At 37.3% G+C, this 27,666-nt stretch overlaps 1 protein-coding gene across 1 annotated transcript; it reads left to right on the forward strand.

Annotated features, from left to right (window-relative positions):
* Positions 1-1,545: 1,545 nt before the first annotated feature.
* Positions 1,546-17,940, forward strand: DIRAS2 (DIRAS family GTPase 2). The gene is made up of 2 exons (XM_058823681.1): positions 1,546-1,647; positions 13,961-17,940. The coding sequence occupies exon 2, from the start codon at positions 14,000-14,002 to the stop codon at positions 14,597-14,599; it is 600 nt and encodes a 199-aa protein (XP_058679664.1). The 5' UTR covers positions 1,546-1,647; positions 13,961-13,999; the 3' UTR covers positions 14,600-17,940.
* Positions 17,941-27,666: the final 9,726 nt, after the last annotated feature.

The following is a 27,666-nucleotide window of genomic DNA, read 5'->3' on the forward strand; positions in this document are numbered from 1 at the left end:
AGGATTAATCTGTAGCAGAACTGCACATTAATGCAAATTATTTCCTCAGGCCATATTTTGCAGGTCATCATGTATCCTAACACACATAGAGGAGAAACGTCTTCGTTTCTCCGTTCACTTAAAGCGTTAACACAATAAATGAACCTTTCATAAAAGCAATCAAAACAAATCCATTTTTAAAAAGCAAACAAAATATATTTTAAATGCCACTGAAGGTGCCATTTAAGCTGTAAGAAGCTAGCTGCTCAATTGGTCAGTCACAGCAAGCATAAAAACTGAATCCTTTCCTTGCTGCTGTGACAGGTTCTGGGTGCCACCAGCCCTCAACAGGGCAGTGCTCCTCAAGATGGGCACAGAGCCCTTTTATGTCACAACTCAGCTACATGTTGGCAGCTGGCTTAGAAGAGCCATAGTCCCTGCTATTTGCTTATAAAGGTAGCATCTCACAGATCACATGATTCTGATCCACAAGGATCCCCAAGTCCAACTCCTAACATTCTTCTTGTGGGATTGAACCCACAGTCCTGGTGTTTAAGGCACCATACGCTAACCAGCTGAGCAGATCGAGGGCTCCATGCACCTTCCCTGGGGATTCACCCAGATTCATAGAGAGACCCTGTACCAATGCTTCCTTTCTGCAGTGACAGTTCAAAGACCTTCAGTGGACCTCACTTTTAGCCTGGAAAGAAAAGTGTTAGAAGCTGCTTTAAAAATAAACAGCTGAAGGAGACACTGGACTTTGCATTTGGATTTTTCCACCAAAAAAAAAAAAAAAAAAAAAAAAGACCAACCAAAAAAACAAAGCAATCAAAAAAAAACCCCATCAAAACACCCCAAAACGCAAAATACCAAAACCAAACTAACAAAAAAGCCCCAAGCAAACAAACAAACAAACAAAAAATCCAGAAAAAAAATGTCCACACCATTAAAAGTGGAGAAAACCTCTTAATTTATCTTTGTCTATAAATCTCAGCAATCCTGTTTTATCCTGACAGTGCTGTCAGGAAGTAAAAAAATCTGATTTGTTTCAGATGACTTAAATTCTGAGGTGCTATGTTGGACAAAAGCTATTTTTAAAGGCACGTTTTTCTTTCTGCTGGTTTGGTTTTTGGCTTTCGGGTTTTTTTGGGTTTTTTTTGTGGGGGAGGTTTGGGTTTCTTGTGAATAAATATGAGACCTAAGGGATTAAATTTCCAAGTAATAAAAATCAGCACAGCTCCATTGATCTGAATAGGGCTATGCTGTTTTTTGCCCGGGGGATTAGCCTCACCAAAGGCTTTGTAAGCTTTTTAACTTAAAGAGACAGGCTTGTTCTGTTTCAGAACTGAAAGAAATGGAGAATTGTGAGCTCAGGTTAGCGTAATCTACAGCTTTAAATGACAAACTAGAGCGTGTGTCGAGGCTTTAGAGACTAACTGTTAAAATCTACTACATTGGTTGAGAGAACCAGAACATTACAGCCTATGTGTACATACGCCCACACATACATATATTCCACAACTGTTCAGTAGGTGGCAGCGGAAAGCCTGGACGAGCTTTGCAGTCGCCATTTAGGCAGCAGCGCCGGCAGCGGCTGGAGTCAGCGCGCCCGTAGGAGCAGGAGGAGGGAGCTGCGATCCAGGAGCAGGAGCGGTGCCCAGGACCCAGGTACGGGGCAGGCGGGACGGAGGGCGGGCAGCGGGCACAGCCGGCCCGGGCAGCGGGGCAGGGAGGCTGCGGGCGGCGGAGCGCGGCCCCCGGTCCCCCTCGCTGCTGGAGGGAGCCCAGGGCAGAGAGGGAGCGGAGCTGGTGCAATGACAGGCAGAAACTGAAGAGCGTTTGAAGCTTTCTGCTCCTACACAGGCAAATTTCTTTCCGTTGTTTTTCCACACTACCTTGCGCAATGGGCATAGCTCTGCATGGAATTTCGAGCTCTTCCTTTTCTTCAGCCAAAATCCTCAATGCTCGCTCGGGCAGAATTTCCTCTGAAGTCGGTAGAGTTTTGCCTGAGTTACAACTGCAAGATATGCTCCAAGCTAATATCTTTTGTAGAGAACATGGCATGCTGTAAACTGGGGCTAGCAAAGAAGTCAGATGCTGGTCATAGACACACTGACCAGTTAACTATCATTTTTCTCTGTGCTGGGATGCTAGTAATGACCTTTTTTTCAAGCTGCCTTTCATTAAAGCTCAATGTGCTGAATTTTGCCCTAGTTTATAGAACTGCCTCTGCAGTGGCTTAAGGAGAGATTAATTTTTTATTTCTTTGAAATGAAAGCTACATTTTTACTTAACTGATAGAAGAATATAAAAATGTGGAGTCTGAATAAAATAACACAAGGTGTTTCTTCAAGACACATACAACTTCGCAGCATCCCACTGACAGGCAGGATTTTTTTCCCTGTAGATTGTCCCTCTCCCAACTGAATGAAAGAAAATAAATCATGAAAGACCATTCTCAAGTGCCTGAGAGCTGCTGAATCAGATTTGATAACACTTTATCCCTTTCTATCTTCCCCATGAAATGTGGGATGCTCTGTATGCTGCACCACTTGGACACAGAAGGGTGAACACAGAATGGAGCAACAAAATTGGATGCATTTTAATTTTGAAGAATTTTCTGAATGTCCTGTTCTCATGAGTGAGACTCTAGTGAGAGGACTCATATATGCCTGTTTATAAATGCACACACATACAGCTATGTAGGCTGTGTGCAGCTATGTACACCCCACTCCTTTCAGGGCAGACACGGCTGATGAAACTGACTGCTGTTGTATCTTTGCCAAGCTTTACAGTTTACCATTATCTAGAATGTTTGCAGGTCTCAACATATTTAACTCTGGCTTTTAGAGGGCTATCTTGGCTTGCCCCCCTCCCATTCCCTTTTTGACTTTTCTCGCTAATGGACTTCAGTTATGCTCAGGAGCTGCTCTCTGCGGCCGTCTGTCCTCAATAAGTGCGGTAGTACCCAATTAATGCAGAATGGGTTCTGTGCCATTGTTCTGGAGCTATGAAATGTGATATTCCTCCAGGCTTCCTGCTCTCTCTCACACCACACACAGCATATCTGAGACTCTTGCATGAAGAACTGTACAAACATGGAACAAGTTCAGCCACACAGCTACAAATCAATGGTCCCATGGGTCTGGGGAATGAGTGTGATATGCAGCTATTTATCCTTATTCCTGGTAAGAGAGGAGAATGAATTGGTATAAATGACCTGTGAATACACTTAGGCTGGAAGATTTCAAACCATTAGAGCAGCAAGGTTCTTAAATTACATTCTAGTTGAAGTAATATATAGAAAACCTTTTAAATACCTTTTAGTTGTAACTTGATGGAAGGGATTATGTGAAATGGTTGCCTGCAAAGCCAAAGCACCGAATCTGATAATCCAGAAAGTCTCTTCCAGTACTGAATACCATTTTTACTTTTCTCTGGAAGTCGCCTGCACTAAGGAGTCCCTTTGCAAACAAGAAATACAATTTTCCTGGTATGTCACACCAGTCAGATGAAAACATATTTCTGCTCTGTGCTGCACTATTGTTTACACCAGCAGACTCACAAGCGCTGATGAACCTCAGGCTGAGTAATATCACTTTCTCACAGTGCAGACCAGGGCTCTTAGGAAGTTGATTGGAGTTCAGAGGCTCCTTCTGGCCAAGTGGTCATGATTATATTACACCAGCATTGCAGTCTCTGTAGTGCCAATAAAAATAGCATGCTGGATATGAACTCATGCTGCTGTCCTGAAGTCATTACTAGCACTGTTTCTAGTTTCCTTTGAGGATAACCTGATAACTTTGTTTTCTGGATTTCTTTTGTGCTAACCAACACAGCTACCCATGTAGGGATCCCAGCATCATGTATGAAAAATCAGACTTGGACTTTCATTGTGACAGAGTATGTGCTATTTCTCCCAAAGCTAGATTTTTAAATAAATGTGCAATAAACAATATTCTGGTTCAAAGATGCTCCTATAGAAAGACTGCATCCAATTTCATAGTCCCTTTTTCTCTCATTATTTGTGTTTATAAACTTATATTTTTTCTTTTTTTTTTTAATGGTTTTATTTTCTACACTGATTGCATTCAATTCACAGTGTTCCTCAGTAATTCTTCTGTCATACATAATGGGCTGCATTTGAATGTGCCCTCTCCCACACTTAGTGCGAGCATCAGGACATTCTTACATGTCAGCTGAAACAGTATTCGCTGTGGGACATTTTGTTTGGTGTTAGAGTGATTCCACATTTTTATTAATTTTCCCTTAATATTTTGTATTACTACGACTAATTGAGCAACAATCAATATTAAAAAGAGGAAGAAAAATGGCAATCTTGTAAAACATGGATATTAGTAATATTAATTTCCTTTTTAAATTACCAATATCCAAAAATGTACCAGGAGAAAATATTTCTAAAAATTTTTTTCTATTAGGGATTTTAACTTTAAATACAGATGTTTCCAAGTATCAAACAGATACTTTTCACTGCATTTTTATTGTGACATTAAAATTAAAACATGCATTAAATTACCTTACTGCTGGAAGAGCAGTGGAAAAGACCACCTGAGTGTCTATGCAGATGTACATACTAATTGAAGCAGAAAATGTTCTAATTTACCTTGTTGAGAAAAGAAATATTGATTAGTTTTCAATCACAAAGTATTGATAAAAGAATAATTCTTGAGATGGGTATCAAGTAAAGATAAAATGTGAAAAGGTGTGTGTCAAGTCTGTGACAAATGCACTTTTGACTCACACTGAGGTTAGGAACACCTCCTCTTGATGAAAGGACTTTAAGTGAATGTTGATTTTTCTCTATCTGATATTAAAATTAGTGTCTCTGGCTATGCAGGTCTGCAATATGCTATGGCAGGAAAACCCAGTCAGCATCAGCCTGACTGCAGATAATGAAGTTGGTTTTAGCTGAATCTGAAAAGGTGTCTCAAAACTGAAGCTATTTAAGCCTTTCAGTTTCCTCATTCAAAATATGTATATATTAAAGAAACCATATGAAAAGGGCAAATCCATTCCTAGACTGGATTTTGTTGTTTCCTTCCCAAAATGCCCAGTAGTTCTTATAATTAATCTGAAGCTAAGAAAAGAACACTTTCCCTTCTTTTATTTTTACTTGTTTATTTTTTATATTCTTCACTGAAAATTTAGCTGACAAATTTTATCTCTTCTGAAAGAGTTAATTATTTAAATAATCAAATATTAGCTACTATCAGTAACTAAAATATTGCAGTTAACCCAAATAAATAACATTACCGGTTTCTCAGTCTGTACACACAAAGCTTACAGTGTGTTACTCAGTGTGTTTTCATCTTCAAAATATAATTTTTATGAATTTTTTTTAATACTACAATGAAAAGAAACATGCATAGAAAAAAATTCTCTTAAGGCTAAACCTACTTGTCTTACTTCACAATTGAAAGTAGTGGAAGTTGGAGTACTGAACATTTATAAACAATCAGAAAGGTGCTATTACTATATTGTAGTCCACAATTATAATTTAATTGCTGGTTTTCAAAATACTTGGATTTGCAGAACAATTTCAGTAGAAGAACAGGCTTCTTAGTAGTGTCTGGAAACATATCAGTAACTGCATTACATTGCTTAATTAATTATCAGGGATCATTTTGCGTCCTGAAACCCACTGCATTGACTGTTCCCAAGTAATTGGCCAACAAGCTAGTGGCAAAATGTTCTGTTTAAGCCATTGCTTTGAATGGAATATTATTTGGGCTGTGAAGGAGCATCAGAAATATTCCAGTGGTCAGGACAGCAATCTAGCTATCCTTCCAAGCCAGGCAAGGAAAATTAATGACAGGAGTTATGTCATAAAAAGATACTTAACCTTTAATAATTTTGCTTCTACAGAAGATTTACATAAGTAGTCTCAAATTGCATTAACATTACGGAATTGAGAACTACAGTGAAAGGCAAAATGGCCACCAGTCTTCCGTGTTTCCTCTGATGAATGGAAAACAGTCTTCCATGAATGTACAATTCTTCTGTGTAAATATTTAAATGGAAATAGCTTTTTGTCTATGCTGGGATTTTTATCTCACAATACTGAGATCCATAAGTCAGAACCTATTTTTTTTCGACTGTACAGCTGGAGAAGCAGAAGTTCATGAAACATGTAAAACCTTTGCTCAATACCAAAAATGATTCTACTATTAGAAACCAGAGGGGCTGAAAATTCACACTGAGTCTCTGATCCTGCATTTGCAGGTGTGACAAATTCTGGTTTCTAATCATACTGGTCTGTCCAATGGCATTATGTCTTACTTGTTGAAAGGCACACATATGATGTTTTAGTTGATCTTTCCATCTTTCCTTGGTTAAGTTAAATCACTTGAAAACTGAGGAAGAACTATGGTATTTGGTTAATTCATTTGGGAAGAAAACTTTAAAAAAAGCAGTTCCAAAGGGAGCTAAATAGAATTCCTTTTTTTTGACATTTTTGTTTCTATGTGTTGCTTAATGACTACCTAACTACACATATGGAAACTCTTCTGAGTAATTTCTTTCTGAGTTTTGATTATAAGCACTTAGAGATTAAGACACTGGTCTACCAAAATACTCAAGTAGATAAATCAAGAAAGTATCTGACATGCCTAAAGCATAGCCTGAATTTAGACAGGAACTCTCATGGAATTCTCCCTTTTAAATTTTAAGATTAACCAAGCTGCTAAATAGGAAGTAACAACCAATAGGACACCTATGCACCCTGGATAATCTTAGAATAATATTTCTGGTTCTGCACAAAGTGAGGCTTTTTTTAATGTGGTAAATGTATTCACCTGTCCATCCTGGATAAATTTAGCATAATATTTCTGATGCTAACTGAAAGTAAAGTTTTTTTGGGGGGGGTTTTATTTTGTTTCTTTACACAGTGACTGTGTTCAATGAAGCTGAATCTTGTTTTACAGTAATGGTTCATTAGTACATATCTGTTACAAAAGAGTTAGTTCTGGGGCAACAGAGCTCTCAGGTAATAACAGAGCAAACAACTTCAGTGCGTCCCTATGTGTAAAGCTCTTTGTTGGATCAGGTCCAGCACCTTCTTCATTTTCTGCACATGAACCCTCATCGGGGAAGGGAATCAACAGATTCCTACTGTGTCATTCATTCTTCTGCCACCTGTCCTGCTGTCTTCAACAAGCAATGCCACTTTAGTTAAGCCTAATTCCAAAAATCCATGCTGTCTGTAGTTCCTACAGGAAACATTGTCTATTTGTCTCCACCCTTTCTTTTTTCCAGTTCTTTTCTGCCTAGCAAAACTATTTCTGCCACAACATCTGCTAGCCATATGTTAGCCAAAGAACAAGTAAAGATTTTCATATAGTCACAACTGTGCATGGGGGATTTCTTTCTTTTACCAAGGGTTTCATAATTTATTTCTTTTACCAAGCAATTTTGAAAAGGCATTGTTTTGGGAATGAGATTTTCAGCGTAAGTGTGATGACTACAGGACAGCACAGAGGCTGGCTTCTACCTCCTTTACATACAGCTGCTCTTAAGACAATAGTCTCCTGTAAATACAGAGAAAAAAATTGCAACAAATTTATCTGAAAGCCTCCTGTCCTTTCTATTTCTCTTCTGTGTTGGGCCAGGGTCTTGAAGGAAACCCACAAAACCTCTTAGGGAACTCTCTAAAAGACTTTGTGATGTTAATTTCAGATTAAAGATTCTAAATTATTAATTTTCCGTGCAAATTGAAACGTTTCCAAATTGTAGAGAACCTAGCTCTAAAATGAAATCTGTTTTGATTTAAACAAATTGAATTTTTATTTTGAATTTTTGCTTTCTATGAATACATTGAATAATAAAAATGTCTGATTTTATTCCTTACCTTCAGATAATCAAGCAAATTTCACAATAAAGACAATGTGTCATAAAATCAGCAGGTTTATGACAGTACTTTTTTTGTGAAGAAGATGCCATTTTTGTAAGGAAATCTCTCCGGTCATCTTTCTATAGCTGGAAAGAAAAGCTATAAATGCTTTTCTCTCCAACTGTTGTTGAGAACAACATAAATAAAAAGTGCTACTGCATTTATGCAGTGAAAAAAAAACCCATCATGATTTAGACTAGCTGATCATCAAGAAGCAGACTTTCAAAGAACATTTTGTTTCACATAAGAATAAAAAAGTTCTTTCCCTATGCATTAGAACCTCATGTTGTAGGAAAAAGTAGTTTTAACAGTTATCATTTGGTCTCCAAATGTGCCCAACTTTCCCTTGGCTTGAGAAGACCAAATAATACAAGCAAAGGAATAGAATGAAAAAACAAGTCTTATATTAAATGGATTTTATATATTAAAAGATGAAGGCGCTGGACGTAGCAAAGTCCCCATTCTTAAAGTGCATATTCATTAGCAGATATGGTGAAAATACTCCCTGAGAAATGCCTCTTTATATGCACAACAAGAAAAAGATCCTTGCAGAGCTCTTTTCCTCTTTCATATAAATAATGTGACGTTTTTCACCTTTGATATTGGGAAATGGACATTGATCTTACAGTCCTGCTGTAATATGTCTTATCTATAGCTACATTCTTCACCTTGCACCTCATATCTTTGTGTCGTGGTGTCATCACTGGATAGCCTTACGGACTGTTAATTTAAACTGAGGCGAGGTTTTGAACTAAATGTATTGCCTGTACTTTATTGGTTTTTCTCAATAACAACGACAATATAAACAGAGACATCGCCTTAGAGCTTAAAAAAAAGAAAAAAATCCATGACTGACATGAAATGGTTCTACCTGAGGAAAAAAAAAATTCAGGAAATTAATACACAGCATCTGACAACTGCTGAATTTCATATCAGACTGACATCTCAGTAGGACATCATAAGACCTCAAGAAACTGGATCAGTTAAGATGTAATCAAAGCCTCTGACTTCAGAAAGCAAAGGCAACATCACACTGTTTTTTAAAATGAATATGACACTAAAAGATATAATCTAGTAAAAAAAATATCAACTAAACTTACAATTTGTGACATTTCGTGGTAGTCTAACAATGCAAACGTGGTGAAAATCTTTTGCAACAAAACCCAAGAGTGGAAACATTGGAGATAGGTTGATTTCTTTTCTGTGCTTATTTTCAAGCATAAACTGAAAGAGTTCACCAGCTGTGAGATTCTAATCTCAGATTGCTCTAAGAGAACTCAAGTAGATTAGTTTCAGAAGTTATTTTTCAGGCTTCCTATAGCTTTTGGCTGTTATTGCATGTCTATAGCCTAAATACCCACATTGCAGGCAAGTCATAAACACATTTGACAAAAAAGTTAGACTATAAAAAACCCAATTAAAATAAGAGAGAACTGTGGAGGTGCAGTGGCTAAGTAAAGGATCAGTATAAATGATTTCTTAAATGCTAGCATACTCACATGTAATTAATTAAACAGCCAATGAATGTTAGGAGTTTAAACTATGAGGAGCATAATCTGTAACATGAGTTACTTTATTTAGACATTTAAAATACATATATTTAATAATAAAATGCACTATATAATTAGATAAGTGATTTTATGTCATAATTACTCAGACCTTGAACTGCTTCCTTCTGTCAGAAAAACATTTCAATGCTTTCACCTGGCATATCAGAAATATCTTGGGAATGCCTGCAGACTGACATAAAGGCCTGCAGCTAAGTTGGAACTGGAGGCAGTGGTTAAATATGTTGCCCCGGTGAATAGCCCATCAAGCTCACCTGCAGCAGCTGAACTAGAGCAGCTCCAGCCTTGTGCTAGCAAAGTATCTGCAGGAAACATAGCTAAGTCAGCAGAGGTACCGAGTCACTGTTTTGTGAGACTCATTGCTGACCTTTGTAGTCAGACAATTCAAAATGAAGGATATGAATGTATGTTATGAAGATTCCTTTGGCTTTTCAAATAAGTGTAGTGTTGATAAACTGACACTTTAGAGATCATGTTTTCACTGTTGTAGTTTGTGAAAGCAGAAAAGGCAGCAAATGAGGCTTCATTACAGAATAAGTCCATTCTAACATGTAAAAAGCAGCTAATTTTTTCTGTGCAGATTATGAAAGACTGGTTTTCCGAATCAGAAATTATCTTGTACGGAAAAGTCAGACTTTAAATTTAATTTTTCCATACCCTCACTGGCCATAATGCCACAAGCTGATTAAATAATGCCATACTTTATTTTTTCCTCCTGTGTGTTTCAGTTAACACATTTTAAGACAAAGAAATTCAGTAATCTAAGAGGGTGGTATGAAAAACATTAAAAAATGAACATTTGTGTGCAAGTCCAACATTCATATAGAGAGATTGTCCCTGGAGGAGACTCTGAGCAGATCCACATAGAGAACACAAAAAAATGATAAACAACATTTGGGGAATTCTTTCTGTGTGTGATCATAAAGACTTGTGTGAGCTTTTTTTTTGGGGGGGGGGGGGGGGGAAGGTTTTTTTGTTTTTTTTTAGTTCCTGAGCGTGAAAAATGTATAAAAATCTGTACTTTTTATTTTGGCAAAACTGAGGATCACAGACCAAATATTGACTGAGGTTACTGCTCCTTTGCAGTCACCCTGGCTGGGGAGGAGCAGCTCTGTGGAGAAGGTCCCGGTGCTCCTGGTCACGGTCATGGTGATGGTCATGGTGATGTTGGGCAGTGGCCCGGCTGCAGCAGATCCCCCCGTGCGTGTGTGTGCACAGGAGCAGGGCCAGCCCGTGAGGCAGGTGACAATCCCCCTGTGCCCGGCGCTCACGGGACAGCAGCAATGCCGTCTGTCCGGTTCGGGCACCCCCAGCCGGGAAACAGCCGAGACACTGCAGCAAGGGCAGGGGGGGCACGAGGGGTCCAGGGCTCTGCAGGCTCAGGGACCATGGCCTGCTCAGCCTGGGGAAGGCAGAGTTCAAGGGACAGCAAAGCACAGCCCTCAACACCTGCAGGAAAGCCATCAAAAAGGTGGCATTGCGCTCTTCACAACAGTAGATGCTGGGAGGAGAGACAACAGGTATGTGTTGAGAGACTACCTTAGATTAGGTATAGGAGGGGAAAAAAATCATCCTGACGGTAATTTTACATTGGAGTGTGTTTCCCAGAGAGACTGTCGGAAGGATTGGGGATTTTCACGTCTCTACAGGATAGACAACCTTCTCTGGTGTCATGGCTGACCCAGCTGTGATAGCAGTCTGGACCAGAAACTACTCAGGTCTCTGCCAATTGGAATTATCCTTTGATACTATGGCAATCTCTGAAGAATATCTGCAAAATCTCCCTACACATTAGACCTGCTATTCTTACCAGTGTGAAGTTTTCCTATTGTCTAATGTGAATTTGTTCTACAATGCAAGCACATAACCTTTTTTTTTTTTCACTACATTCTCGGTCTTTGCAACAACCTGCTATGTTTTGAAGATTGTTACCATGCTGTTTCAAGACCCCTTAGAACTTTTCTGTATGCTTAATACTTCAGACCATTAAGTGTCCCATTTAAATTTGTTCTATTTTTTGGGCTACCATATGTGTCAGTTTTCTTGGAGATTTCTGAGTATTTTTAGAGTATACAGTGTAATACAGCAGGAGTACAGTCAGCTAGCTTTTAAAATTGTACTTTTCTAGTCCACATTTCACTGATTTTCTTAGTAAAAGTTTTCATAGTGCATTTTTTCTCCTAGTGCTGTAATTCCTAGGATACATATAATATGACTGTGCAATGCTTAAGCTGCTTCTGAAGTGGAATTTGCAGATATTGCTCTCTTGCCTTTTTACTTACAAGAAATTATTAAACTGTAATTCTTATGGTAACTCATTCTGTGCAGTCATCCACAACTGTAAGCTCTAAGACTGTTCCAAATTTGCATGCCTGCTGTTCTTACATACAGATTTATTCTCAGTGGAACAGCATTATGCTAGCTTCTTCCCCTCATTTTTTTTCCAGCTATGTTTTTTCCTTTCTTTTTAACATAATGAGCTGCTCACTCATTTTCTTTGTTCCTCAGAGGGTTTTGCATTTTCTACAAACACATACATGAGCATTTTTTCTGAGGCTACCTTTTCTTTCCATTCCTTCAATTCTGCTGTCAGAAAAACAATTTTGCTTCAGTGCCTGAGGATGAACACTCTTATTTATCAACCTTTCCTATATTTAAACAAGCCTCTCAGAGTGACAGTGAATGTAGCACAGGAGAGATTGAAGGGGTGAAGCTGCCTTCTGCCTGAAGCTCGGCTGGGTAGACAGAGCTGTGGCAGCTCTGCACTTTGCCTCGGGATCAGCATCCCCAGTTGCACTGGTTGTTCTGCCTGTGGTATGGCAGATGAGGAAGTACAACTCCTTCATCCAACAAATTATGTAAGGACAGATGTTTTCAGCTTACTCAGACATTAAAATAAGGACACTATAGGATGCCCTGTAAAAGGAAGATAACTACATCAGGATGTGCTTGAGCAGAAATAGAAGACATTAGTGCAGCATGCATTGCCGTAGCTTAAAGCCTAACTGGCATAATGAGCAACTGCATCAAAATGCAGAAACAGAAAATTTGGCATGAGCTTGCAACAAGAATAAGGGCATGGGAAGTCCACTAAGATCCACACCTCTAAACCATCAGTATTGTCTTGCTGCTCGACAGGTAAAAGGTAACTTGAAATCACCCCCTGCAATGCAGTGACTCCTTCCGCTGCATTGAAGAAACAGCTTGAAGGCTTGCTTTCAAAAGGGAATAAATTCTTTGGGTTCTTCTAGATTTATTGCTGCCCAAGCAAAATTACAACAGGCAAATTTATTCACTTGGTGCCATTAAGGCACTTGGGCAAAATTCCCTATAAAGCCTGCCCATTTTCTTCAGAACAAATACAGATGCAGCAAATTTTGCATTTTTTTCCACATGTACCCCTTATATACACCAGTTTGAAGAGGCACAGTACCCTATGCTTTCTTCAATTTTTAGGGTTCATTTTTAAAGTGTTTTTTGCCTAAATGTCATTAAATATAAAAAGACTGTATGTACTGATGTGCTATGTACCCCTTGAGCTGCTACTGATGGGAGGACAAACTAATCTTCACTTTGTTTAAATGAAATCTAAAACGTCTACAGTTTGTAAAAATGTGAATATTTTACCATTTCTCTTATTTAAAAACTATTTCCATATTTGTGGTCCGACTATACACAGATGGATTTTGTCAAGGGCAGCTGACTGCAGGAATCACAGAATTTTGTGACCTTTGACATATGCCCTTGCCAACCTTAGCAATACAAGCCACTAAAAATGTTATGAATATGTCTGCAGAGCCTCTCTGATAAGTATAGCTAGTCTGGTGTCGGATATCATCTACTGCAACATAAATATTGGAATAAAAAGGCAGACTGAATGTGAGCAATCTGAGTTTATCAAAATGTACTCTTTGACCTGAAATGCCAGTGGCAAAACACACTGAAGTGGGACACGTGCTCCCATGGAGTTAAAAACAAAGGTCAATAAGTGCTATTGCTGAATAGTCCACAAATACATCTTAGTTGTCATTTAGAACTGTAGTCTAGTCATAGTGGGAATAAATTCCTTAACTGTTGAAAAGGGGTAAAATTCAGAGTAATTGACTGTCGTACAGTGATCAATTTTGACTATTATTTTAGATCTACTTACGATATAGAAGGATAATTCCTTTTCTACAATTTGTTCAAGCAAGGCCCTCTAGAAATTCACAGATGCAACTTTTTAGTTATGTTAATATTAGTCCAGTAGGAAGAATACTGAAACACATCATGTTAATTAAAAATCAACCATGAAACAACAGAGATGTCTAGACTGGATTGCAAACGCTAATTTACAACTGAAATAAATAATTCTGTAACCCCCTGCAAGACTTATTAAATTAGTACAACTGCCATCACTCACATTATATTTATTTCTCTTAGTGGGAAGGATATCAGAGCATGCACTCCACACTTGTACCTGTAGTAATGTCTCTCTCCTTGTTTTTGTTGCTTTCTCTCCTAGGTTTTACCCCCTAGCTGAGCAAGTCACACACAGAGAAACATGCCTGAGCAAAGCAACGATTATAGGGTAGTTGTGTTTGGAGCTGGAGGAGTGGGAAAAAGTTCTTTGGTCTTGAGATTTGTGAAGGGCACTTTCAGAGAGAGCTACATCCCTACCATTGAAGACACCTATCGGCAGGTGATCAGCTGTGATAAGAGCATATGCACTTTGCAGATAACTGACACTACCGGGAGCCATCAATTTCCAGCCATGCAACGTCTCTCTATTTCTAAAGGACATGCTTTTATTTTGGTTTACTCTATCACCAGCCGACAGTCCTTGGAGGAACTCAAGCCAATCTACGAGCAAATATGTCAGATTAAAGGAGACATAGAAAGCATTCCAATCATGCTGGTGGGGAACAAAAATGATGAGAACCAAAATCGAGAGGTAGAAAGCAGTGAAGGAGATGCCATGGCTAAGAAGTGGAAATGTGCCTTCATGGAGACCTCTGCCAAGACAAACCACAATGTGAAAGAGTTATTCCAAGAATTGCTAAACCTGGAGAAACGCAGGACTGTGAGTTTGCAAATTGATGGCAAAAAGAGCAAGCAACAGAAAAGGAAGGAGAAGCTGAAAGGAAAATGTGTGGTGATGTGAAATTGCACTGTCAGGAATCAGCTGTGAAGTCTCATCTGACAATACGCATGTAAACCCATAGACAGCAAACAACCATGCAAGATCCTATTTATTAGTATCTGTTTTCAAAGAAATACTTGGAAATCGAAGAAATAAGGTACTGTAATTGCTTTGAAAAAATGGAAAAATAAAAATATGTGTAGTCTCACAATCAATTAAAGCATATCAGGAAGAAAACAAAAGATTTCCTGGAATACCTTATTTTGTTATTTACAAAAAAGAATTGTCATCATTCACATAATATGAAAGATTGGAAAAACAACTTAATATTACCTGAATTTGCATATAATTGCAAGAGAAAACAATGTGTAATATCAGAAGAAAAACAAAGAAGTGGTAGTAAAGAAACCTAGAACATACAAATATATGCTGGTGGTGTTAACCATTTCCTTAAAGAATGCTGTGGATGAAAAATTCTATGTCATTTTAATTACTGACTGGCGGGAGAGTGTGCATAAGACAGTCTTGGATCACCTGAATAAATTAACTGTTGCACAGTAAAAGGAAGTGTGGGGATAGCAGCGGAAAGGGACAGATGTTGTCTCTATGCCCCCAGCATGATACTTCTTTCTAGTATGATGCAGTATTTTAACTGAAGATCATGGAAAAGCCAAGTCGTGTAAGTTGGAGATCATATTTTCTGGGCTCATTGTTTCAAGGATGACCTGAGTTTGCAGCCCAAATATATTTCAGAAGAACAAACATTTATTTGTGGAGAGTGCCAGATGGAATGGTGCACGGATAAAACCAGAAAGCTTCCCCAGGGAGAGCTGACTGGGTCGTCACCTACGAGAGGCTCTGTGGGAGAGACTCAGTTCTAGTGCTGCTGCCAGTTAGGTGAACACATGGTGTGGTTAGTGAATGAATGCAATGTCTTTTGAACTGGCAGTACCCTTGGAGTGGGGTTGGCATAATATACAAATTATTGTATTAGCTGACTGATACTTCTTTACATTACTATATTCCAATTAGAAGGGTTTATGCTCATGCCCTACGAGATCTATTGCCTTTATATTGTCTGAAGTATTTTATATTTGCCATTTAAACTAATGATTTGAACTGCTGTGACTATAGAACCAAATATATATCTGAAGTTAGTGACCACAAGAGTCTCTAAAATGGTTTTTTTTTGGGATAAGCACTACAGGATCCGGAATATTTTGCAGTCAGAACAGTGTTACAATGCAATACAAAGTTCAGAATAGAAAACACATTGTTTAAACATCCTGTCAGGGAAAAATACTCTTCTCAAAACCTTTGAAAGGGAAAAAAAATTGTGAGCTTTCCTGGATGTCTGTCCAAAGCTTTTTAAAAAACTAATATGAATGACTGAAGTATGTATCCTAGTGATGAAAAAGGCCATCTATAATAAAATAAGCACATAAACAATTTTTAGACGACACATTAAAATTGTGTAAGTCTCAATTTGTACCTTAGGAACTGCTTTGAACCAATAAAAAGAGCCTACCATATTTTTAGTAAATGTTTATGTTAAGAAACATGGGAAAATGAAGTCGAGTACTAATATTATTAGCCTGCATGCTAGTGCATTATAAATATTTTCCAGGGGATGTTCAAATGCAATGTTTGCATTAAAGTTTGCTACCTTGTTCCTTTTGAAGTTATTGCTTGCTTATCTTCCACATTTCTAGCAAATGTGCAGATATTTCAGAGGTAGAGTAATAGCATACAAAAGAATTGCTACTAGTGCTGTCCAGAGGGGAGCACAACTTCTGTCATGCAGTCAGAAGAAGTGCTGGCACCTGTAGAATTGAATGTGAAACTCCTACTGATTTCAAAGAGACAGATTTTTTTTTGCTCTTTATTTTATTGCATTAAGAAGAGAAAACTGGAAAGACCATGGAAAAATTAATGCTCTTCATCATCAGTAAATTCCAGGCTCTACACAACACTCTTGCTTCAGAAATCTCAGAGCACTTTGCAAAAATGACGACATCATTTCCTTAACTTCTCAGGTGGTGAAAGTGAGGCACAGAGAGAGGAAACAACTGCACATAGACCGCCCAGCAGGACAGTGACAGACCCAGGAACAAAAGCAGATCTCCTCTGTCACAGTCCAGTGCTCATTCTGTGTTTTGTCAGACTCTCTTCGCATTCTTAAATAGTTCCTTGAAACACATAAAGAAGCCTGGTTTGACCTATACAGCCAAGTGCATCTTTCTTGATAGTTTGTCAATAGATCAAAAAATATTTCCACATCAGGGATGCAAAACACTTAAAAGCACTATGTTTAGTAAGACTTTTATAAATATTTATACATTTACTCTTTGTAAAAATCTTTGCTGATGGTGCTCAACATCACAGCAATGGATTCCATGGATGAAGCTGGAAAATCAGAAAAATTATCAACGTTAAGGCATAATGGGTCACATACAGAGGTCAAAAGCCCTCAGATGCTAACACACCGGTGCCAAAGGTCATCATGAGTGGCACATGCCTTAGCAGCCAGCATAGTATTATGACAGAATCTCAAAGAGAAAAATAAAAGCTATATATAGAACCTTTTAACATTGTTGTTTGAACTGGAGGAATTATTTATGTAGTAAAATATCTTGCGGAAGTACAATATAGGGGATCTAAATTACTTAAAATGTACTGACTGCAAAGATACTACATGCTGAAATTTAGCCCTGGACTTTTTTTTTTTGAATGTGCCTCATAGCAAGAATAGAATAATTGTATAGCAAAGATGGAAATAAACCAAGTACCTGCCAATGTTTAGGCTTGAGGACCATATTCCTTTAGTTCCCAGCTGACTCCTCACCTGCTATGTAATAAGCCATGAAGTATTTCATGGACTTGCATGTATCAAAGCAAGGCCAGAACAGAAGCAATATTACTCAAGGACCACAGACTCAAAAGAGAGCATATTTTGTACCCTTGCATTGCCATCCTTGTTTCTACTATTAGATTTTACATATCTTGCATACGTGTGAGCTGGTTTAAAATGTTTGTTTTGCTATTACAAATAGAATTATTTTTTTTAATATGGAAAAAATAAGGTAGAACAAGAAAATGTAAAGCTTTATTACATTTTGTGTTTTATTTGGGAATGTCGTATGACTATAATAGCCTGTTCAAAATGTTTATGCAAAATATTTAAAACATGTAAGTTCCACAGTGAATTTTAGCGCCCAGAAAACACAATCTAGCCAAAAGAGATCTTTAAAATGCATGACTTTTATATGTAGATATGAAATATTAAGGTATGTTCTTGTCATGAAAATGTGTTGTTGCAATTTCTTTAGCAAACATTTTGTTTCAAAACTGATAAGAAGTCATTTGTGTCTACTAGTTTCCATGTTTGTGGTGATCTAAACATTCAAAATAAAGTTTTAAATCTTAACACAAGTTTGGAAGAAGTCTTGTTGTTGCCTGCATTTGTTTGATTCATGTTATATATTTTTTGGAATTGCAAAGGCAATTCTCTAAATCAAAGCAGACTCTAACATGCTAGGCAGTGTCCCAAAATCTTCAGCTATACAAAGCAGTGCTGAGAGAACTAGAACAGTATTACCTTACCTAATACTTCTTCTATTATACTCCGGCAAACACGCAAAGAATTCTACCTCCATTAAAAAAAAAACTAAGCCAAAAAACCAAACCAAAACAGCTTATCAGTGGATTCTCCTTTTGGCTAACAAAAAGCAAAATAATTCTGGAAGCAAAATAATTCTAGTCTGTATTTTATTATTTGCTTTAAAATAATGGCAGATAGAACTATATGGTTGTGAAAAATTAATAGCTTATGTATGGATCCTGCTATTCCTGCTCATTTCTAAAAAACTCCTGATCTTGCAAAACTTCCCACTATTGCATTCTATACTACTACCTGCTGAAAAAATGACAAAAATAATAGTTTACCACTTCTTGCAATTCAGAAGGTGCAGCCAAAGTTGTTCAGTTAAATAACTATTTTCATATGCAACCAATAATTAATATTCAACAGAGGAAAGGATCCACAAACAATCTAGAGTAAATAGACACAATGATAAACACTTGAACCAGTGATGAAATATTGAGCATTGAATGTAAATTTAATATTACTGTGAAGTAATTACATTTGTCAGCACACAAAGCTTTTTATTTTTAGTAGAGCTCTTATGAATTCTTACTATTTTATCTTTTCTTCTTCTTTCAGTATGCTGTCAGTTACTGGTCTTGGTCCTGATTCTGACACAGTCTATGGCAAAGCAGTGGATGTGCCAATTCATTGTCTGGGGTTTTACACAATACAGTCACAAATTACTTTATAGATGTTATCCTATTCCACAGAAATACCAGAAATGTTACAAAATTCCCTTGCTTTTAATATTTTTCCCATTGGTTACTAGTCCTGTTTCCCAATGGAAAATATTTTGATTTTTTGCTCATACACCCATTCAAATTTGTGAATACCTGCCACACTTATTTCAGCAGTAATTTAACTGACATGTTTCACCCATCTTTGAAGCACATTTTCTAAGTAATGCACAAATTTATGTCATGTCATCAAATGTGTCTAAAGTTTAACTCCACTAAAACTGCAAAGAGGGAGAGCAGAGCTTTGAAAATACATGGTGGGTGTTCCTTGTGAAGGATGCAGACTCTTCTGTAAATTAACCAGATGTATTTGCAGTTTAAACAAAGCATTAAAACTCTTCTGTTTCCTATTATTTACCTTGGTTGAGTACACTGTTTCTTAGCGGGTCATAGGGGTTATGAAATCATAAAGAAACTGAAGTTCAAAGGAGGAGCTGTTACTCAGTCTGATATATTTATTTCATACTCAGATGACAACAAGTAGCCCACAATGGATCCCACAAGAGCATCTCTATTCTCAGATTCTCAGATCATGTTGCAGCTGGCAAGGGGAAGGGGTAGGGCAGGGATGCAGCACCAAGATCCACCCCAAAACTAAAATCATGTTCTCAGCCTCCACACCTGGTGCTCTAAAAGCTGTGGATGACAGTGTCAGAGGGATGTCCTGGGTCCTGGCAGTGTTGAGCACAGTGCTGATAGCAAAAGAGATGGTTTTGTAATTGCGGAGCAGGGTTTACACACAGTCAAGGCCTCTCTTGCTCCTCGTGCTGCATGCTGGTGAGGAGGGTAGGATTGCACAAGAAGCACAAGAAGCACGAGAGGCACAACAAGCTGGGAGCAAACAGTTAATCCCAACAGGCCCTACCAGGCCATACGGCATCACGCTCAATATGTAGAGCTGGGTGACAGGGGAGGAAAGCCAGGGACATTGGGGGCGATGATTCTTGTCTTCCCAAGGCACTATCATGACACTATGACGTCCCTATCACTGCTCTCCTGGAGACAGCAGAAGACCTGCCTGCTATAGAAGGAACAGAATTCATTCCTTGAGAGGCTTTGCCTGCACGCACAGCTTCCGCTTTACCTACCAACCCATTAATGTCCATTTCATCCCATGATTGTTTTCATTTGTACTTTCACAATTCTCTGCCCAATCCCATTGGTTGCAGGCATGAGGAAGCAGCTGCTGTGGTACTTGCTTCCCTGCTGGGGATAAGCCACAATACCTATTTAGTCCAGGCAGTCCTCTTTCCCACTACATGGAGAGAGACCAGATGTCCTCCACAATGAAAGGAGATGACCTGTACAGCCATGAGCACCGCGCCATTTTCTTCCGCAAACCTCGCACTGAATCAAGGCTTGCCTTTTAAAATGAAATTAAAACCCAACTGGAGCAACAAAGTCCAATACAGCAGCAAGAGGAAGCAAGATATTCCTATAGAAACACGTCTGTAAGTGACCAAATAATAGTATCTTTATATGTAGCTCTAGGAAGTGCATGTTCATGTTCCAACAAATGGTAAAATATTTTGTTAGCATACAGAGGCTGAATTACAGACAATGGCTTTTCTGGGGATGCTGAATGCAGAGAAAAGGTGAATGTGTTTATTTACAGTGGTAATATTTCAGAAGGCTGTAAAAAACAAGGACAAAACCAGTAACATGTCCTTGGAATTATCCTAATGATAAAATTTATTAGGTCACAGGTGAATCATTCAGAGCAAGTAGCAGTCAATATGAACCTTAGAAAAAGATTGGGGTAAAAGAAACAGTCTTAAATTCTGTCCTTTCTTTTTACTGCCATAGCCATATTTGTCCATTGTTGCTCTCCTGTTTCTTTTGAAACTCAAATCTGAATTGAAGACTGCTTAATTCTGTAAATTTGTCCTTCACCTAATTGTTTCATCATCTTTTTGTTTGACTAGTGGAAAAATCTGAATACCGTTTTGCAAAAGCACCAAGTTACCCCACCGTGGTAGAGAGCAATTTAAATTTGTTTATTATTTACTAGAAAACAGTTCAAAATAATGTATTAATAATTTATTAATAATGTATTAATAATGTAGTAATAAGAGTGGTCAGTAGGCAACTACTTGTTAAATCCTTTCCATGAAAGAAAAAAAAAAATCCTATCAGTTATGTAACCACGCATAAAGCATGCCCACATTGTGGATCTGGAAAATACCATGAAAGCCAGATGGTTACAAATTCTGAATTTCATTATGGTGGGACGGGGGGGGGGGGGGGGCCGGCAGGCTGGAGGGAGGACAGGGATGTGCATCTGTCTATCTCTTTTCCCTGCCTCTCCGTGTCCTGGGAAAAGCCAGAAAAGTCAGTCAGCCACACCACCTTTGCCACAGCTAAAGCACACACTTTTCTGCTAGAAAATATTTATAGAGCAGAGAGAAAAATCAAAAGAGCACCATTTGTGGCATAAATAACTGATGCTAGTATAATGATGGCAAGTATGGTGATATGTGAGTGAATTCAAAAATTATGTGAGTCAAAAGTTATATTAAACTTCAGAGTTATGGTATGGCCTTCAATGCCTGTGTATTAAGACATAGTTCTGCATCTCTCAGAAGTTACCATGTCTAAACATCGTTGGGTCCATTCGGTTACACAGCACCACTTTTAACTATTTATGAAAGCCAAATGGTCTAATTTTAAAGAATCAGTTGTAATCAAGAAAACATATTGTTCTGCACTATGTAAATATAGGAGATAATGTATTGTTAAATGCCAGCTAGTAGTTAAAACTGTATTCTATTTACTGTTGCGATTTGTTTTAACATGTAAGTTGTGTTTCCTTAGAAGCTTGAAATTAGTGCTCTTCTACTGGGTCCTAATATGAGTTAGGTTAGGAAAACAAACTTTCATATCAACATCATTTCAGCAAGAGATCTTTAAATTACATTCAATGCCAATTAGAGTTTGTAATTCAACAGAAATTTTTAACAGTCATTTGTAGAGACAGTATTAGTCATCCTTTTCTCCCAGAAATATGGCTTATGGTTTGAAATATCATTAAAACTAGTATGTTAGAGCATCAGAAGTTCAACCAGAAGTTTGAATAGGGGCAAGTTTAGCTTGTATTTTTACTTTCAAATACATGGAAGTATGTGCAAGTTCACATTTTTCCAAATGCTAGGGACCAAACTTGTTCTTGGTTTAGTTTGTAATAAATTTGTCCTGAAGTTTTCCAGTTTGTTTTCAGTAACACTGTATTTTGTGTGGTCACAATGCAAGAGGCAGATAAACCTGTAAGTTACAATAGGAGACTCCTAGGAAATGTTTTTCTTTTCTGTTCTCTAATTCAAACTTTACTTGAACTATAGCAAAATAACTAATACCCGTGTATCCAAATTCCTCTAGTATACAACTGTAGCAACTTTTTTTGTTCTTGAGGTTGCAGGAAATGTACAAAACATATAAAGTGAAAACTGTATTTCTCTATGTGCTTTAATACTGTTTTATTAAATAGGTGTCAATTTTTCAAAGTCTATCATGTCTTCCAAACTTTCAGCACAGGGTGAAAATCTATTTCCTTTGGATACATCAGTGCGTACTTCCATGGTTCTCATGCTCAAGATGTGTTTAGTTTCTAAAATATGGCATTATTTATGTATTCTTTGCAGAAGGTTTCCATAAAAATAAAATTTTAAAAAGAGATGAAAGGACTTGTTCGATGAAAGCTTTCTTGAGCATTCATTTGAAGATAGCTTTGCTGAGAAAAAAAAAAAAAAGAGTTCTCATCTCAGTCTCAAAAGGAATAACAACAGAAACCTATTGACTTCTGCTTTCATTGGCATGATTGGCTTTGCATATGGGAAGTAAAACTGAAATGAAAATATGTCTTAATTGCACCATGATGTGAGAAAGTCAGAAAGCAACTGAACAGTAAAAATCCCCTGCACGAGATGATGGCGTCTACAGACTTTGCTTTTAATTCATTGTCCGTGGGAAAAGAGGCCATATTCCCATTAGAATTGTAATGCAATTTGTAAATTGTAAATGTTCAATATTTGAGAATATATAAGTAGAGAGAAGTTAAGTACCCTTTAGCTTAGATTTGCTCATTGACTGGACATGGGCACTTACCAATAGTTCACTTCACCTTTGATGAAGTGCCTATTTAAAAAAAATAAATTCATGGGTACCACTCCTCTTCTCTTATCCTATGACTTTGTACAGGATTATAAATAGAAAACCCTCAAATTAGTGGGAACAGGTCAGCTTTCCTTATTCATGGAATGTCATATTTCCAACTAGCAAAAGTAGAACTTCCATATGCACCAAAAGCTGGGAAAGGTTTCGGTGTTTTTTGGCACATCCATAGAGCTGGCTTTCAAAGACAGACAAATGAAGGAACATGAATGGGTGTTCTTTCTGGGAATAACACTGGCCAATGACCTTCAGTGAAAATTACATATCAAATGTCTTCCCTTCAGTTTTTTCCTTTTGAATAATAAGAGTATCAGACATAAACAATTTCTGTTGCTATAGTTGAATGAGATATGAATAGCATAAATACTTTTATAAGACTTTCTACAACAACATACTAACAAGAAAATTTTTATTATTTAACACCCAGGGATAATAATCACACAAACACTTGATCTTGGATTACAAACTAGTGAATGTTCAGATGTAATTCAGCTTTTCTGTCTCAGTGTAATACTTTCTCTCCAATGTTGGCAACAGCTGGAGCACTGTGTCCAGTTCTGATCTCCAAAGTACCAGAGAGACATGGAGCTCCTAGAGCAGGTCCAATGAACAGCAAGGAAGATGATTAAGGACTGGAGCATCGCTGTGAGGACAGGCTGAGGGTACTGGGCCTATTCAGTCTTGAGAAGCGAAAACTGAGAGGGGATTTCTTTCCCTAATTCCAAAATTCTCAGCTGAAATGCCAGGGGAAATAGAGTTTAGACTTTGTTAAAAATAAAAACAGAAAAAAAGAGAAAGACAACTCTGAGACTGTATTTTTGATGCTGTTTTTTCTTTTAAACTTATGTTATGTTATGTCGCTTAGACTTTTGCTCTTTTGCTTCTACCTCAATTAAAGAGAAGATCTTGGGAAATCCTAGTAACAGTTCATAATTATTTTCATCTCTCTTCACCCACCTCTACAGCTAAACTTTGGAGAAATAATACATGCAAGGTTTCTTTCTTCAGGAATTACAATTTCCGTGTTACTGGACTTTTTCTGGCATTTGGACATACTGTGATAAAATAGAAAAATCCCCACCTGGCAACAGAGGTTGCCAAGTTGGCAGCAGTGTGGCAGGAAAATCTTGCTTCACTGCATTTTTTTATCTTTTATTTCATCTTGCACAGAGAAGGAGGGTATCTGCCAGATGATTACTTTCTGGATTTTTTTTTTTGTTAGCTTTTATATTTCCAGATATGGGGGAAAATAGACTGGATTTATTCATTTATGAATCACAAATGTGTTTTCCATCAAAAATGATGGCACATTTATTTTATGAAAAATCTGAAGCATGGATGAATAAGAATCTTAATGGTCTATAAATTACTTTAATGCCATATGAACAATATGATTAGTATAGCAAGATCTCAAAGGGAGATTAATAATGAGATATTCATTGAAAAAAAAAAAAAAAAGCCAAACTTGTAAAAACAACAAAATAACCGATCTAGAAAGTTGAATGTCTCTCAAAACTGTTGATAATTTTTGTGAAACTATTCTTTTTTTCTTAACATCTTCTAGCATTCTTGGAAGGGATTATGCCTGGAAGGGACATGGAAGATCTCATAGAATATGAGGATGATAATTTTAATTTTTTAAAATTCTGCTTTATTTCAGTGACTGAGAAAATAAAAGCTTTGATTTACTGCATTGGTTGCAATGCTTCTTTTTTTGTCTTCTGTAAATAAGAATTCTTCATGGACTTGAAAAGGGCAAGTCTTGTTTCAGCACTATATGTGTCTTCTTTGTTTTAATGAGCCTGCGCATTCCAACACATAATCTGATACTTTGATGTGTACACTACTCTACTTGAGACAATGCTAACCAATGCAGCTTACAGGATTGCAGATTAAAGATTTTCCATTTTATGAACAGTTTAAAAATTTTTTTATGGAGAGCAATAAAAGCTAGAGTACATTAATTTCTTATTTGTTCCTACTAAAACTCATTTTCTGTTACCTATATTTAGTTACAGTAGGTTATTAAATATAATTATCTAGTAATTTTGAAAGTCAGTTTGCTATGGAAAAGTAATGCGGAATGACAATTTTTTTTTAATGTACAGATTTAAATGCACTATCTAAAACTTCAGAAAAAAATAAAAGCTGTACCGTGTTCATTCCCCAACATACATGAAATGCTTCTGTGTATATTACATGAAGTATTATTGATACCTAAAGAGACAGAAAATTATTAATATCCAGGTGTTTTTTCATTTTCCTGTGCTTTGTTTTCAGAAGACATGTGATGGTTTCCAGCACTCACAATACTCTTCTGCCTATCGGAAGAATAGATGGTCAGGTCATTTTATAAATTTGTATGTAACTACAAAGATGAGATGATTCACTTAACTCAGAACCAGGAAGATAAATGTTCAAGATCTTCAGGTTCAAAGGTTCCTGCTTCCTTATTCACTGCTACTTGAGTGTCTGAGAGAAAGGCAATTGCTTTTTCCATGTTTGGTAATATCAGGGCTTGCTGAAATAACTACTGCTTAAAATGTCACCTTCAAGTACAAATCAAACATGCTATTTAATTCAGGATTTCTATTCAATTGTTCAGACTGCAAAACAATGTAACATCCAGATTCAACTTTTCTAAAAGCACAACTTTTTGAGGATTTAGGGTGAGAATAGCCATAGAAAATTTCAAAATTACCTGACGAGTTATCTCACAAATATTTTTTCAAAAGTCACTAACTGATAATCAAGAAATATACCAATAATGTAGGTAGCAATATTTCATCTAGATAAATATCAGCTTGCTGTTTTGGTTTGATGCCACACAGTATTACTATCAGAATTTTTTTTCAAGATAAAACACAAAAAACCCTCAGAAAACCCAAAAAAACACAAAACAAAACAAACCTTCTAACTTCCCAAAAAACAAAAAGATCCAAACAAACAAAAAAAAACCCAAACCAAAACCAAACCAACAAAACCCCACAAACACGCAAAACAAACAACAAAAAATCCCCAACCAAATAAAAAACCCCAAAAACCAAAACAAAACAAAGAAACAATGAAACAAAACAAAAAAAAAAACCTTTCACAAAAGCAGGGGAAAAATAAAAAAGCCAAACTCTATGCCATTTAGAGAAAATTGAGATTTTTGCACCGGTTAGTTAGGTCCAAATTCTAGATGAGGTAATTCAATCTGACTAGATGAGTTGTCTTCCTAAATTTAGATTCACATTTCTGGACAGCATGAGATGTGGTTGGCATGTTCCACCACACAGAGAGGCATATCACTCGTATGTGGTGGGAACAAATCCAGTCAGCAATATATTTTCCTGGGATTATTGTCAGTGACAGAATATGCATTGCTAACAACTGTCATGCTCTTGGAAGAATGCTCTTTTGCAATCCTTTAAATTTGAGTTTTAAAAGAGGATCACAGAGAAATCCCAGTTTCTTGTTAGGAATACAGTATGGCACCAGCCCAGCCTCGTCAAGAAGAAAGCAAGAATTTGTGTTGTTTAGCAATCTGTTTTCACTGGTCGGTGATGCTACTTTTTTGTTAGTTCATTGACAGGTTTCCTTCACAATCTGAGATAAGTCAGTTTTCCTTTTGTGGGGCCTAAACTTCTTTGCAGAGGATGTAATGTATAGGAAGCCAAAGCATTGCACCATGGGTGACAGGTTTCACTCAAAAGTTTCTCCTCATAAAGGAAAAATGTGCTTCCAAATTGAAGAGAACCAGCAAGTTCATGAGCCAGTTGCTGTCCAGATGTCCTTGATGGGATACTGTTGATCTTGCCATCGCAGCCAAAGGTGAAGAGCTGAGGGACACTTGCAGTAATCACCAGGACAGCAAGCTCCTGGCTGGCATAGGGAAGTAACTACATCTTAGGTTAAAGGAACTTTATGGAGTTTTCTTCTAGGAAACTATCCCACATCCTGAGTTGTGAATGGGGACTTCTTCAGGGAAGGAGAGAAATAGAGCAGCAGCTGTGCCAGAAATGAAACTTTAGGTATTTGCAAGATGTGAAAACTTTATAACTAATTATTTTCTAAGAGCCCATTTACTGACAGATGAATAAATACAATTATAAAAAGTTTGTCTGAAAAATACTACCACTTGAAATAATGTCCTATTCAATTACATGGCATCAAATCAAGTGGATAGCTGACATGTAGAAGGTTGTGGCCAGCAAAGCATAATGCTAAATGTCAGGAAAAAGATACAATAAATCTGAAATCTGTTGTATCAAACAGAAAAGTAGTATTAACACTCAAGAACATCCAGTCATCTATTCCAAAATCTTTGGGAAATACACAGTGTGAACGTTATCACCCAACTAAATATGTTTTAATAGATTTACTTTAACCCAACTATTTTTAGTTGGTTGAGGTGATGTGAGATAATATAATTATTGCTGATATCAAGACAAAATTGTGTTGTCTGCAGCTCTTAAAAGGCAGCCTGGGCTTGCTCTGACAGGGGCAGGATCCACACAGAAGATGCCTGCAACATGTGGAGGCAATTGATCCAG

This window comes from Ammospiza caudacuta, chromosome Z, assembly GCF_027887145.1.
Source record: "Ammospiza caudacuta isolate bAmmCau1 chromosome Z, bAmmCau1.pri, whole genome shotgun sequence".
Lineage (NCBI taxonomy): Eukaryota > Metazoa > Chordata > Aves > Passeriformes > Passerellidae > Ammospiza > Ammospiza caudacuta.